General features: G+C 44.5%; 1 protein-coding gene across 1 annotated transcript in view; it reads left to right on the plus strand.

Annotated features, from left to right (window-relative positions):
• Positions 1-1,448: 1,448 nt before the first annotated feature.
• The window catches only part of NUP210 (nucleoporin 210), a 65,010-nt gene continuing 51,884 nt past the window's right edge, over positions 1,449-14,574 (plus strand). The window contains exons 1-3 of the mRNA XM_032194186.1: positions 1,449-1,624; positions 9,398-9,534; positions 10,347-10,478. Coding sequence (XP_032050077.1) covers positions 1,449-1,624; positions 9,398-9,534; positions 10,347-10,478 — 445 coding nt within the window. The remainder of the gene's footprint in view (positions 1,625-9,397; positions 9,535-10,346; positions 10,479-14,574) is intronic.

Here is a 14,574-nt window from a genome sequence, read left to right on the forward strand (position 1 = left end):
GCCAAGTCAATGCAATTTTTGCCAGTCAAGCTTTGCTGTGTGCATTTGTCCATAGGTAAGATAATCCATATAATTTTTAAGTAATGGCTGGTTATAACCAAACGCTCAAATACAAGGAACAGCTAATTCCCACCACCCTTTCCATATTAATGAGGGATCCCAGTTGTAGTATCTTATTCCTCTGTTGACTGTTTAAGTACATTCTTGCATGTAGGACTACTTTCCATACTTCTTCGACTGATGTTTTCTGATGGAGATAGTTTCCAGGGTGCTGCAGCTGTGCGGAGGGAAGCTGACAGCAAACTAAGCACAGCAATGAAAGCCATGGAGCTTGGGAAGGAGCTCCATGGCCAGGAAATACATGGAAATACTTTGAGAACACAGATGAGTAAACAGACACAGTGGGGGCAGCTCAAGTATCATCATATGAGGCCTGATGAGGAGGAAAGAAACTGACCATTGTTCCCAGCTACTTCACAGGACAGAGTCTTACACTTCAACTTAAACAGTGAGAGCACCAGGAAAAAAGTCCCATCTCCATTATTCTTGCCTGAATTTACTATTAGTTGTCTTTCCCCAAGCCTGTTAGCTGCCCTTTTCGTTTCCTACTCAGTTTGCTGTAAGCTTCTAGGATTCCCAGCCAGAGCTTCATCCTTAACTGAATGGTCCTTTTGTTAGGTGTGCTACTATTACCTCTCTCTTTAGACTCTAAATCGCAGTAATTGATTTGGAAGGTCCATGAGGGCAGCAGCACAGAACATTTTGGTTGCTGCACTGCGTGAGCCCCGACTCCCCACGTGTAACCGGAATGCCTGCACGGTTTGATGGCGTGTGGCGTGTTCACCTGTGCACAGGGGGCACGGGTCGAGTAGCTATAGAAAGTGTAGCTTATATTGTGTGTAACTTACGATATGCAGTATCGTAACTTACGATATGCAGCTTATATTGTGTGTAACTACGATATGCAGCAGTTGTAGGGCATCTGTGTGTGGTGCGCTTCAGAATAACCTTCCCATTGCCCTGTCATTTTGCTGGCGTTTTTCCTCTCGATGTGCACTCGTTTGGCGTTGGTTTTGTTCGCTTGTTTTGCTGAGGGCAAAAGACTTCATTTCTGAAGACTTCACGTTATCGGGGCGTTTAACAACAGCGAGAGCCCGAAAATCCAGCCAGGTGCTCGGCGGCCACTTTCGCTTTCCGAGGGCGCCGTGGCAGCCCGGGCTCGCTGCGTGCCCAAACTTCGGCACAGCCGCGTGCGGGGCGCCCTCACCTCGCGGCTCCCTGCGGCCGGGGCAGGCCCGGCCCTTCCCCAGGGGCCCGACCCGACCCCGCGGGGCCCGGCCCGGCCCCTCCGCCCCCGGCCCTGCCCCGGCGCTGACGTCCCTCCGCCCGCGGCTCCCGGCCGCCCTTTCCCGCTCCCCGCCGGCGGCGGCGGCTCCCCGCGGCGGAGCATGGCCCCCCCCGCGCCCCGGGCGCTGCCGCTCCCAATGCTGCTGCTGCTGCTGCCGCTCGTCCTCCAGCGCCTCGCCGCCTCCCCCAGGCTCAACATCCCCAAGGTGCTGCTGCCCTTCACGCGCGGCACTCACGTCAACTTCACGCTGGAGGCCAGCGAGGGCTGCTACCGCTGGTGAGTGCGGGGCGGCGGGCAGGGAGCCCCCCGGGGGGCGGCCGGGCGGGGGCGGCCCCTTTCGGCGCGCCCGCTGCACGGGTGCTGCGAGTGAAGGATGGGGCCGAAGGGGACCCTCAACACCCGCTAGCCCCGTACGTGCCCCCCCCGGCGGTCCTGCAGCCCTCAGTGCTGTGGCACCCTGCTGGGGTCCGGGCTGAGGGGCAGCAGGTGCCCGGCTGCAGCGCAAGGCTGAGGTGGGGCGGAGAGCCCGCTGCTGAGGCCCTGTGTCAGCTGGGCAGAGCGAGGTTGGGTGCCCCTGGCTCCTGGGGGCCTCCAGCACAGCACCCAGCGCCCTGGCGGGGAGGCCCACGTGGGAGCCGAACCTGGGTTGGGTCATGCACCCGGGGTTGGCGGCAAACGCCTCTGTGTGCACAGGTGTAGAAACCGTGTCACGGCCTGCACGTTAAGTGCACGTTACCTGCTCCGTACCCTTCCTTTAATGCGCCAGGACTGTAATTTGGATCAGTAATTGGCAGCAGGTCCCTGCCTGAAAAAGCTCTAGCAGTCAGGAGATGTTTGGGATGATGCTTCTGTACGTGCCAGATGCTGGTAACACTTTTTAGTTGTTATTTTGTGGCTGTCAGTTACTAAAATAGGTTTTCTAGGGCTATTTGTTTGTGTGAGTTTTTTTGGCGGGCCTATGCTTCTCGTCCCTGAGCTAGTTACAGGCCTTTGATTCGTGCAACTTATGCATGTGAGGATGTTCCCGTGTACGAGAGCGGTAAGAAGAGCTGTGCCAAAGTTGACTGGGAGCAAGTTACTCAATAGAGCTGCATGTTGTCATGTAGTTTAATTTTATGGACTGTTTTAGCAACAAACTCATAAGTACAAGGCTTTTCTTACTGTAATCTGTAAAAACTGAGTCCTTTAAAGACTTTCCTGTGTGTAGTAAGGTACATTCTAGAAGGGTAGGAAACTTGTCAAAATGCTAGTAAAATCTGCAAGGTGTAGATCATCGTCCCCGTTATGCCAGTGCCCTGCTGGGGGATGGCTGCAGCCACTCATGCATGTGCCAGATGCTGTCTGTCAGAAGTCTGCAGGTGTTTGTAAATCTCCGGGACCTACAGATGAAAAGAGGTAGGAATGTGCTCCAGGGAAATGCCAGATTTGGTCCGCACACATCTCCGCTGAGGGTGTTTGTAGGCACTTCAGAGCATGGCACACTGGTGCCGTGTACCAGCTGCAGGTCACAGCCCTTGTGCAGATGCTCTCCAGTCCGCTTTTCTATCCTCTCTTCTGTATGCCTTCAGAGATTGATTTTAGTTGAGAATTAAGGAAACTACACTGACTTCATACAGTGTGCCATTGTTTTCTCTACTGGGGTTGTAAATGTGTATTTCTTCACTTCTGCTTTGCAGGGGCTGGCAGGATGTGGGTGGTAGAACTCAACATGTGCTTACAGAATGAGCAGAGGAAGCAGTAGCTGGGGAGGGTTGAGCAGAAGCAGAAATACTGCAGTGCTCTGAGCACCTTTGTTAGGCTGCATCTGTGGCTCGTTCCCTCTATATCCATGCCCTTGAAGGCCTTGAACTGTGGGGTATTGAGAAGAACCATACTTTGGAGGGGCAGGCTGCTCTGTATTGACTGGCTGACAAGTTTCCTGTACCTCCCTGAAAAAGTCGTTGGCGGTAGCTATTACTGGAAGAAGGCCGTTGAACTGAGCAAGTCCAGAAGTAGCAAGCGTAATGACTTCAGAAGTAGTGGCTGTGTCTGTAAGATGGGGGGGTGGGCTCGCATACTTGAAATCAGGAATTCAGAGCGGAAATGATCAGACTGGGGCTGTGTCTGAGGAAGGGACTGAGGTGCTGCTGTAGTGTAACAGCTTTATATGCTGCCTCCTACGCCCCAACCACCCATGTCACACAACCTATCTGCAAATGGTGTCCCTTGAGTTTGTGAAGAACTGCATCAGTCATCCCAAGCATTCCGAATTCATACCTAATTTCTTGAAAAATCAGCCTATAACATGTTGTGACTTAGTTGCTTTCCAGTTTTCTCGTTGCTCTGGTACTTCAAGAGAAACCAAAACCTACATGCAGTGCTGATGTTGCAGTACTTGGCTGGCAAAGGGCATTTGCTAGCTCCTTATCTTGTGTTTCTGATACTGGTTTGTAGATAGGTCTTATCAGTCCATGGGATATACATGATGGCTTACAGTACTCCAAAAAAATATGTTACAGTTGCTGACCAAGGTCTGTAACTTGGCTTTGAGGCTGGCAATCTAATCTCTGATACTCTGTTTTTTTGTTGTTTTTCTCTGGGTGCCTGTTTTACCAGAGGCCTAAAAATACATGTTCTCTGATTCTGACTGAAGAATGCCTAGTGTGAGGTACTGGCTGTCATTTACCATGTTACGAGGTGACTTGTTTTCCTGTGATTGTTAGCTCCTGCTAGCCTTGCTCCGTTCTTTGGTTCTCAGCTGTGCTGCATTTCCTCCTTTCAGGGCCGTGGCAGCAGGTAGCAAAACGCTCCCTTGTCTCGAGGAGGTGCCTGATTTCCCAATGCGTTTTCAAGCTCCTGCAGACAGCAGCAGGAGCTCAGACTCAGGCTGAGGTACCTGTGTTGGCTAAGTGACACAGGTCCTGCTGCTGTCCACATCACCTGCAGCTGGCTCCTGAGGATGTTGGCTTGAAACTGGAACGGGTGGCGTGAGTGCCTGGCATAGATCTTCTGCCAGAGCTGAAGAGGCACAAGAAATAGTTGTGGTTTTTCTCTTAACAAATGTGTCACCCTACAGCGTAGGTTTACTGCTGGGGAAACAACTTCTGAATCTGAGCATATCCTGCCTGGTAAGGAGGACGGGCACAGCAGGGACTCTTGTTTCTTAGTTTGGCAGCTTTTGCTGCTGAACACCTATGAAATGCTTTTTAGACTTTTGCTCTCTTCAGTCGTGGGTCTCATCTCAGTGGCCTAAGCATTAAGGGTGACTACATACACTGAGGTTTAAACAGACGGGATTATTTGAAATAATGCAAAAATGTGACATCTGTATTTTGGCATTAAACTGCCATTTTCCAGTTTATTTTCTAATTTAAAATCAGGCTAAGCTAATGTCAGGACAACTTGTGCAGACCGACCTTTGTTTATTGCGTTCTTTTAGTTGTGGTTGTGTGTTTTTAAAACACGATGCTGAGTAGCAGCGGGGCAGCGCAGCCTGCTGCTTTCCTTCAGGCAGCTAGGCAAGGGACAGAGAGAAGCACTTACAGCGAAACGCCTTCGGCCACCTGTTGGCTTGACAAAGCATGCAAGTTGCAGCTGGGCTGGACTGCAAAAACTATCACTGCTGGCTTAATCTGCTTCCCCTGAAGCTAGCAGGCATGTCAGTTGATCACCATTACAAAATCTCACAAGTGCTTCATCCTTGGTTCGTTTTGTGGTGTGTGATGTTTCCATGTGCCTTTAAAGAAGAACCAGATTGAGGATTTTTTTTTTTTTTTCCGCTTTTTGTTTTCCTATTACAACGTGAGACATCCTGGGAGAGGACTGAGTGAACAACAGAGATAATCTCCCGCTGGGTAGTTGAAAATCCTTAAGATTTGAGGGAACTCTGCCAGGCTCCCTCTGTGCTGCTTTTGGAATGGATTCAGTTCCCATCCTTGCTTCTCTGGGAATCTACTTTTTATCATACGACTACAGTTGCCTGTGTGCTGCTCTGCCTCTTGTGTGTTCATTTCTGTATGCCAACAGCGGTAGCCCTGGGAGCGACTAGCAGTAAGGCACGAGCTGTATTCCCCAACCCAGTCTTACCAAACTCCTGAAAACCTTTACTATCCACTTTCTCTCTGGTGACACATCTGCCTATGTAATCCTAAAATACTCGATCAACTGACAGTTGTGGTGCATCTCTCTCTGCAGAGGTGGATTTTTGCTCATATAGACAGTTGCTTTTAGTCTGAAGATCTGAAGAAGCAATGCTATGTGATGAAGAAATAAAAATTAGCAGAGTATTGCTACATCTAAGGAAAAATATTTGCCGAATTTTTAACCAGATGATAAACAAATTAAATATACTCCTTGAAGTATTCCTTCAAGGTGATATTGCAGAACAGTCCATGAAAAGTACAGGAATAGGGCCAGGTATATCTGTAAATTATAACCTTGGCATGCAGTTCTGTGTCCAAGGGAGGAAAACTCATGAATGAAACTGAAATCAGCAAGAGGGCTGGCTGTCTTTATTGCAAGTTTTGTCAATTCCTCTGCAAGTCGGATTTTATCCAGAAGGAAATAAATACTGGGGCTTCTCTTAGCCCCCCCTCTCCACCACCTCGCTCTTCTTTCTAGCTCCTCTTCCCCTGCCCTGCTCTTTCTTCTAGACGCTGGTATGGGATTGAGAGCTAGTGCCAGAAATGCTTCCCGTTGCTTGCTTCTCAGGATCTAATTTTGACCTCTGACAAGCTTAGCTTTCACTATCACACACTGACGTGTTGCTGAAGACCTGCTGTAAGTGGGAGATGATGCAAACTGCTGTCTTTGCTGTCATTTTAAAGCAGAAGTTTCTTGTCCATCTAGAGCACGGTAGTGATCCCTTCATGTATGACAGCAGAGTAATGCCACTGCAATACGCAGCCTTTTTGATTTATGCCGCACCCTTTGCGTATTTGGCCCTGAATTAGACATTGTTTGAAAACAGAATGTGTGTTTTTTTTAATGTTGCTGAGTGGTATCGAGGGGTCATCAAATAGGTTACAGTGTTTAAAGAAAGAAAGAAAGACAGAAAGACCATTGCACAGACCATTTCATGAAATAAATCACAACAGGCCCCGCTTCACGTAACAAGTTCAGGCAGTTGCCTAAGATAAACAGACATCCTATTGGTAATAAAATTAAAAATGTATTTGTATTAGGGAAAAAAGAGTTATAAAATCAGCTGATATTCTACCGCTACCATGTAGCCCAAATAGTATCTAATCACTCCAGTGTCAACTGAGAGTTAACCCATAGCCGGCTGTAAAAGCTTAGAATTGGCTTTATAATTGGAGCATGTGTAAGTTTACAGCTAAAATTTCGTACAAACTTCTAGTTTTTCTTTGTTCCTGCCTTTTTCTAATCTGAAAAATATCCCGTAATTAGGTTTAGTTTCACAACAGTGCTGTTGGTGCTTACTGTAGTGGCTGTGTGCTGCGTTACATGATGATGTATTAAAAGAACAACCACAAAACACGGTGAAACCCCTGTTGCGTACTAAACACAATTTCAGAGTACAGAAAAGAAAAATATCAAGTTAGTTAATAAATCTCGTAGCAGAGATTATTCAACAACATGAAGAACTAAATAATAATAAAAGCCAATCCCATACATATATGCTTGTTTAAAAAAAAAAGCCTGCCTGCTTATGAAGGGAGATCTGCACCCTCAGCTTAAAAAGCCTACAAACCAAGTACAAAAAAAAAACTGGCATGCTTGTGAATACCCATGTTGTTTAAAGAAACTTGCTAAATGTTGGGAAGCTGCTTCATGCTTGCCTAGGTAGCCACAGAATAACAGGAAAATAACTAATTGGTCATTCTTTAATTAATCACTGCGTAGGAAATTCAAATGTACTAATAATACAGAAAGTCATTATTTTAGGAACAACGTAACTGGTATAAAAATGCTCATGTTTGTGTGCGTTGCTTTTAAGTAACTAGAATAGAACAAACAATTTTAAGGTTTAAGCTTTTGATTGGGGTTTAAATTGTCCATTGCTTCCTGCTGCGGGTTGTCATTCCCTTGATCAGATGAAATATTTTGAAATTTCTAGGTGAGCAATTGCTGCTGTTGTTACAAAACCCTTTAAAACTTGTCTTTCTGTGACAAAACGTTTCTTGCAAAACGTTGGAAGCACACCAATGGGATGAATTAATAATTCATTGGAGTAATGGATCTTGCCCAAGATAAAAATATGATAATGCTCCGCAGTGCCTAATGAACCTGTGCGGCTCCATTAGCGTGCACAATTAAAAATGCTCTGACTACGCTGTGCCCTTGGATCACCCGCCTGGGGCCTTGCTGTATGGACGGGTGCGGTGCGGTACGATCCAGCCCCGCACGCAGGGAAGCAGAGAGGTGGCCCCAGCTGATTTGCTTGGGCTGTAAGAAATGCTCTCTTCCTGTCTTAGTGACTGCCTGGAACAAAATGGGGTGGTAGTGTTTGGCTTGACTGGGCTCGAAGACCAAGTCGTGCTTTTCGTTACTTAGACCTGCAGACCCTGGTTTTACCTTACTGCAGGGATTGCAAGCCAAGTTCCTAGACTGCAATTGTTAACTCCAAGAAAACTGAGCGTGTTGTGATACCTTATTTTTTTTTGAAATGGGAACATTTTCAGTCAACAAGAAACTTGTCTTCCATGGGTTGTTCTGGCTGACTCTGCCAGTAACAGCAGTGGGTACAGCTGGTGCCTGCTGAGAAGGGCCTACAAGCTGCTGCTGCTGCTGGCTCGACACCCCCCGCCAGCCCCCTGCCAACTTAAAGGCTGTTTCCCGTAGCTCCCAGGTAGGTGGTTTTGAACCTCCTCCAAAGAAAAGCCTGAATCAAGGCAGCTCTACCACCTTTACTGGGTGGGATCCTGGTAAATGGTTTAGATTGCATCTGTCAGATAACTGGATGGCTTCATCAGAGCTGCTGCAGTCAGCTGGGAGAACAGCTCCTGGCTGGCTTTGTCCTCGGGGCGTGCTTCCACTGTTGTAGCCCTTCAAAGGAGCAGCAGTGATGGCTGCCAGGCACCACGATGCTCCTGATGGGTGGCATTTCTGTGACCTGTGTCCCTGTGGCAGCTCCTGCAGGGGCGGCACCAACAGATGGGATCTGCCCTGCTCCTGGGGCACGGGGGTGGCCTCCTGGTGACAGCTGTGGTCACAGCTGCTTTGAATACTGGCCTCAGCTGTACATTGGTACACTCAAATTTAATTTCAAGAAGCTTGGTTTTCTAATATTTACTTTAATTCCTCCCCTCACCCCGAAGTAAGAGCTGGGCTTCGTGTGAGCTTTCCTTGAGTTAATTTCTGGAGCAGTTATCTTCAGAAAAGCCATACAAGTCAGAGCATTAAGCAATAGATGCATCAATTTTAGGTCAAAATTCCTTCCGTATGTGCTTAAATTTCACCAAAGATACGACTTTGGATGTTTTACAGCATCACATATTTTAACTAAACAGAGTAAATCAATACTTTTTAATTTCTTAATTAAAATAGTTTTCTCACTTGTTCAGGCACAGCAAGCGTGTGTAATTGTGATGTTCTGCCATCAGGAGCCCCCCGCCCCCCTTTTTCCCAGAAGGCCATCTCAAACACCTGGACGCCAGTGACAAGTAGTGAATGGAACTTTTTTTAGGGCTGTTAGCTACAACTGTTTTACCTTCTGCTTCAGTCCTGTGTGCGTGTGGGTTTGCTCGTTGTTCCACACCTACTAAGCTAATAAATAGCCAGGCCAGAGGTTTCGTAACTCTGGAAATAGCTGGAGATGGCTCTTAGGCTGAATTGCATTTAGCGGTGAAGTTGCCACAGTAGAGGGAAATGTGCTTCTGTCTGTCTGGGCTCTGGTGGACCTCTGGTTTGTGCTTTTCCCCCTTTTCTAACCCAGGCTCGCTTCTGCTGAAGCCCCTGATGAGCTGTTGCACTCCATCTCCGGTGAAAGTCAAATTCTTACTATGTAGGACATCTAATGTAAATTATTTAGATGGTTTTTAAACCAGCCCTTTGACTTCTCTCTAGCAGCAGTTTAACTCCTGCTAAAGCAACTACATAATCTTGTAGGTCCTCCACCAGGCCAGAGGTTGCAAGCATAGAGCCAGCAGACCAGGGCGAGCTCCAGTGTTCGCGGAAGGCTGTTGTCCAGGCACGGTCCTCGCAGCCCACACGTCTGACAAGCATCATCTTTGCTGAAGATATAAGTAAGTTCTAACTTTTGTAAGCACATCATGCTTGTTTTTGGGCATCCTGGCATCATCTAGAAACAAAGTAGAGATTTAAAAGTGCATGAAACAACAAGTGTCCATTCAGATGCACAATCATGTTGCACTTTCCATAGGCTGGTTTTTAAAGTTCTGTTTCTTAAAGGCCTGGAATCAGTATTGATGAAGCATCTAGAGAAGCAGGTAATTTTTTATTTATTTATTTATTTATTTATTAAAAAAAAAGAAAGAGAAAAGAAAAGACAGTGATTGTGGAGGCTGAAAATACTTTGGCCTTTAGAAAGCTGGAAATTGCCTTTGTGTCTATCATACAATGTCGCTGGTTAGTTCACACAGTGACAGGTATGCAAAAGCAGATGGCTGAGTAAATATAGTGCAGTCACTAAATCAAGCAGGATATAGGGTTTTATGGTCTCTGGGTAGCAGTCATTAAGTTCTCTAGGACACAAGCTGTGTCTGACAGTTGTGCTGTACAAACTCTTAATATGCACTTAAAGTGTCTGTCACTGTTAGCGTAGTTGGAAATCACTTTTTTTTTTTAAGATTTATTCTGAAGCTCAGTGAGGAAGGGAACTGTGAGGAAGGGAACTACTTTTCTTGCTTGTTTGGCCACAGTTACCACTTGACCGAGAGTTTCTTAGTCAAGGTCATGACCTTCACTTCCTTCAATGTCAGTGTCTTGTGTCATCAGCTTAAATTTGGGGTGAATTTTGTCTTGCTAGTGCTATTGTTTGGATGCTGAGCACTTCCAGTGCTGCTGATTCATGTGCTCTTTTTAACATCTCTTCAAGCGACTGGACAAGTTCTTCGTTGTGATGCTATAGTTGATATAATTCATGGCATCCAAATTGTGTCCACAACAAGAGAACTTTATCTTGAGGATTCACCACTGAAGCTAAAAATTCAAGCTTTGGATTCTGAAGGTAAGCAATTTACTTGTACTGAAACTCTTCATTGTTTGGTATGTGCTCTGGTTTTATTTGCAATACAATTTGAATGTTAAGCCAAGCAGAGCAATTCAAAGGGAGTTCTCTGGATAATGCATTCAGTGAGCTATTGTTTTCCTTTAGGTATAAAACCTACATACCCAACTACCTGAATAGGAAAATCAAATGCTGCTTGATTTCTAATATCTTTTTATTGTCTTTTTTCCTTACTTGCCCAGGACAACTAACTCTGGTGCTAAGAGTATTTTAAAAATCAGGTTTTAAAATCATTACAATGAAGATATCAGCTATTAGCAATCCTACCTTCAGGTCAGGAGCAAGAATGTAGTGGAAGAAGATGCAACACTTGTTCTGATGAAATGTCATGTCAGGATTTAACTAGACTGAGGAATATGAAGTCTTTTTTTTTTTTTTTTCCTTTTGAGCTGAGATGTTCTAATGAATTTTGTGAAGGGACGTTTTGAGTCTAGTCAAGAATACAACAGGATATTCAGAGATGATATTAAGGACCAACCACCTGTTGGTTGGATCAATATTTTTGATTATTATAGAAGCACTTCTTATTGGGAGGTATAGTTTAGATTTAATCCATATCCAGCACATATGGATCAAATCTGTAGGAGCATAAAGCTTCTGCTTTTGATATTGTCTCTTGCATCAGAAGGAACTACGGTTCTGGTAAGAATTTCGTGCTTTGTTTCAACAATCAATTTTTATGCACATGTGAACACTCACATGAACTAAACGATTTTTAGGACAGCTAGTGGAAAGGAAATGATATGGAAAACAGCTATAAAAGCTTGAATTGTTCATTTTGAATAGTTAATGAGCCCATTGTATGTTTATGTAATTGTAAAACCACAAGTATCAGGTTATGTATGACAATAATGTTAATAATGAAAAGTGATTTTGTTTTCTTACGCTACATGTAAGACCAGATTCTTGGTTTGGTATTTTGACAACCTCTCAAGAATACTCAGTGGACAAATTTGCCTTGGAAGCCATCCAACTTTGAAGTTTGGACACAAGCAGTGGTTTAAACCCCAGGGTGAACTTTTAATCTAAATGATTGAAACAAAATGTTTGTTAAAAGCCTTAGGACTAAACATCCCAACATAAACTTAGGGGATTGGAATACATTTGAAAGCTTTGAAAGTCAGTTCCTTTTTTGGACTTCAGCAAGGCTTTTGACACGGTTTCCCATAGGATCCTACTGGACAAAATGTCCACCATACAGCTAAATAAAAACATCATACGATGGGTGAGCAATTGGCTAACGGGCAGGGCCCAAAGGGTTATGGTAAATGGAGCTACGTCAGGCTGGCGGGCGGTCACCAGTGGGGTCCCTCAAGGCTCCATTTTAGGGCCGGTACTTTTCAATATTTTTATAAATGATCTGGATGTAGGAATAGAGGGTATTTTGAGCAAGTTTGCTGATGACACCAAACTTGGAGGAGTTGTGGACTCAAATGAGGGCGTAAAGGCCTTGCAGAGGGATCTGGACAGGTTGGAGAGCTGGGCGATCACCAACCGCATGAAGTTCAATAAGAGCAAGTGCCGGGTCCTGCACCTGGGACGGGGAAACCCTGGCTGCACATACAGACTGGGCGATGAGACGCTGGAGAGCAGCCTAGAAGAGAGGGATCTGGGGGTCGTGATAGACAGCAAGTTGAATATGAGCCAGCAGTGTGCCCTGGCAGCCAGGAGGGCCAATCGTATCCTGGGGTGCATCAAGAACGGCATCGCTAGTAGGTCAAGGGAGGTGATTGTCCCGCTCTACTCTGCGCTGGTGCGGCCTCACCTCGAGTACTGTGTGCAGTTCTGGGCACCACAGTATAAAAAGGACATGAAACTGTTGGAAAGTGTCCAGAGGAGGGCTACGAAGATGGTGAAAGGCCTGGAGGGGAAGACGTACGAGGAACGGCTGAGGTCACTGGGCCTGTTCAGCCTGGAGAAGAGGAGGCTGAGGGGAGACCTCATCGCAGTCTACAACTTCCTCGTAAGGGGTTGTCAAGAGGCAGGAGACCTTTTCTCCATTAACACTAGTGACAGGACCCGCGGGAACGGGGTTAAGCTGAGGCAGGGGAAATTTAGGCTGGACGTCAGGAGGGGGTTCTTCACAGAGAGGGTGGTTGCACACTGGAACAGGCTCCCCAGGGAAGTGGTCACTGCACCGAGCCTGTCTGAATTTAAGAGATTGGACTGTGCACTTAGGCACATGGTCTGAACTTTTGGGTAGACCTGTGCGGTGTCGAGAGTTGGACTTGATGATCCTTAAGGGTCCCTTCCAACTCAGGATATTCTATGATTCTATGATTCTATCCAAGTAACTTGGGTGCCTGTGCTTCTGAATTCAAGGTGTGTGTTTTTTTTGTTTGTTTGGTTTTTTGTTTTTATACTTAAGAAATAGGAAAAACTCAAAATAAAATGTTTATTCAGTTCTATGAAAATCTGGAAAAATCCACTAAAATCCACCAGTTTTGCTGAGAACTTGCACACCACACAGAGACTGAGTACGTTGTATTAGTCTGTGTACTATGCAACCTGGGTTAAGAAGTTATGTACCAACTGTGATGTGTTAGGGACAAATGGTGATCATTGCATCTTATATTGCCAGATTATTGCGTCTGGTATGCATTAGATCATTTTATTGATATTGATGCTTCCACTCCTGTGAGTGCTGATATACCTTCAGGAATAGTTTTGTTCCTTACTCTTCTATACATATTTTCCAATTTTTCTTTTTTTCTTTTTTTTTTTTTTTTTAATAAATATTTTCTACTTATAAAAAGACATACATAAAAGTCATAATTTTTTTTTTACCTGTTGAGCTTTGCTGAAGTTATTTTATTATGAATTAACTAGAGAAGAGTTAAATAAGAGAGAGACTGGTGATTTCATTTTAAGATCTAAATAAGTTTGAAGAATTGTCAGAATAAATTTGAGCTCTTCTATTCAGTTTCTTCAGTGGTACTGTCACATCTCCACATCTAGAAAGACTTTCATAAGCAAGAGTAATTTAATTCATGTGAATAAACCATTTTATTTATGGGAACTTAAAAAACCCCAAACCTTCTAGTAATCCTTTTAGGTATTTAGAAAGGGTAGAAATCCCTTAACTTGAACAGAGTTTGTCATGCCATAAGTACACTCATATGACAGACCTTCAGCTTGTTGAAACAGAAGCCTAACAAAATGATGATTGTCCTGAAATTTACAGCCGTGTTTGAAGAACTGCAGCTTTGTATTGCCTGGCTATTGTAACAGTGCATGGAGCTCATACTTTAGGGAGATTGGAATGTTTCCTAGTTTTCTGACTTTCTGCAAATTACATTTTGATTGTATGTCATAGTAAACTTGTAAAAATTATATATATTTTTTTGTTTTACATTTAAAATCTTTGTGTTGTACTTGCCCCAATTCTGTATGATGAACTAGCTGTAAAAAATCAGGTCAAAGGGATTTTCTGGAGTAGGAAAAAAATGTTGCTTTTAGTTGACTATAACACTGTTTTAATGTGAAAAAAACATTTTCTCTACCAATGTAGCTTTTTTTTTTTTTTTTTTTTTTTTTTTTTTTTTTTTTTTTAAGTATTTCAAGACATCTTCCAAAAGCATAAGATAGTCTGCTAAAATTATTGTGGATATTTTTTCAGTCTGGGAATGACAAGCAAATTTATCATAGGACAGTGATATAAAGGGAACTGAAATTGAATTAAAATGTGAAGTTACTGCTACGTAACTAGAATGCTTTGCAAGCATAATCTTTGTAAAACTGATTAAAGTAGTCTGGCATAGTCTTTGTGAAAGAATTGCTGGGGGCAGTTGGGGATCTGAAGTATAGTCAGTCTTCTGGAGAGATGATACAAAATAATTGTAGTTGTTTGATATTCAACTTGTTCTAAGAGCCCTGTGATACCACCACTAAAGGTCAGTAGGGCTTTTGTCTATGGATATCTGAAAGTCTCAATTGTTTCTCCTTGTTATTCTTACAGGGCTTTGAGGATGTTAGGAATACAAGTTAGTTCACTAAAAGTGCTTGTAATGCCATCTGTGAGGCATCTGGAAATCTA

Source organism: Aythya fuligula, chromosome 10 (assembly GCF_009819795.1).
Source record: "Aythya fuligula isolate bAytFul2 chromosome 10, bAytFul2.pri, whole genome shotgun sequence".
Classification (NCBI taxonomy): domain Eukaryota; kingdom Metazoa; phylum Chordata; class Aves; order Anseriformes; family Anatidae; genus Aythya; species Aythya fuligula.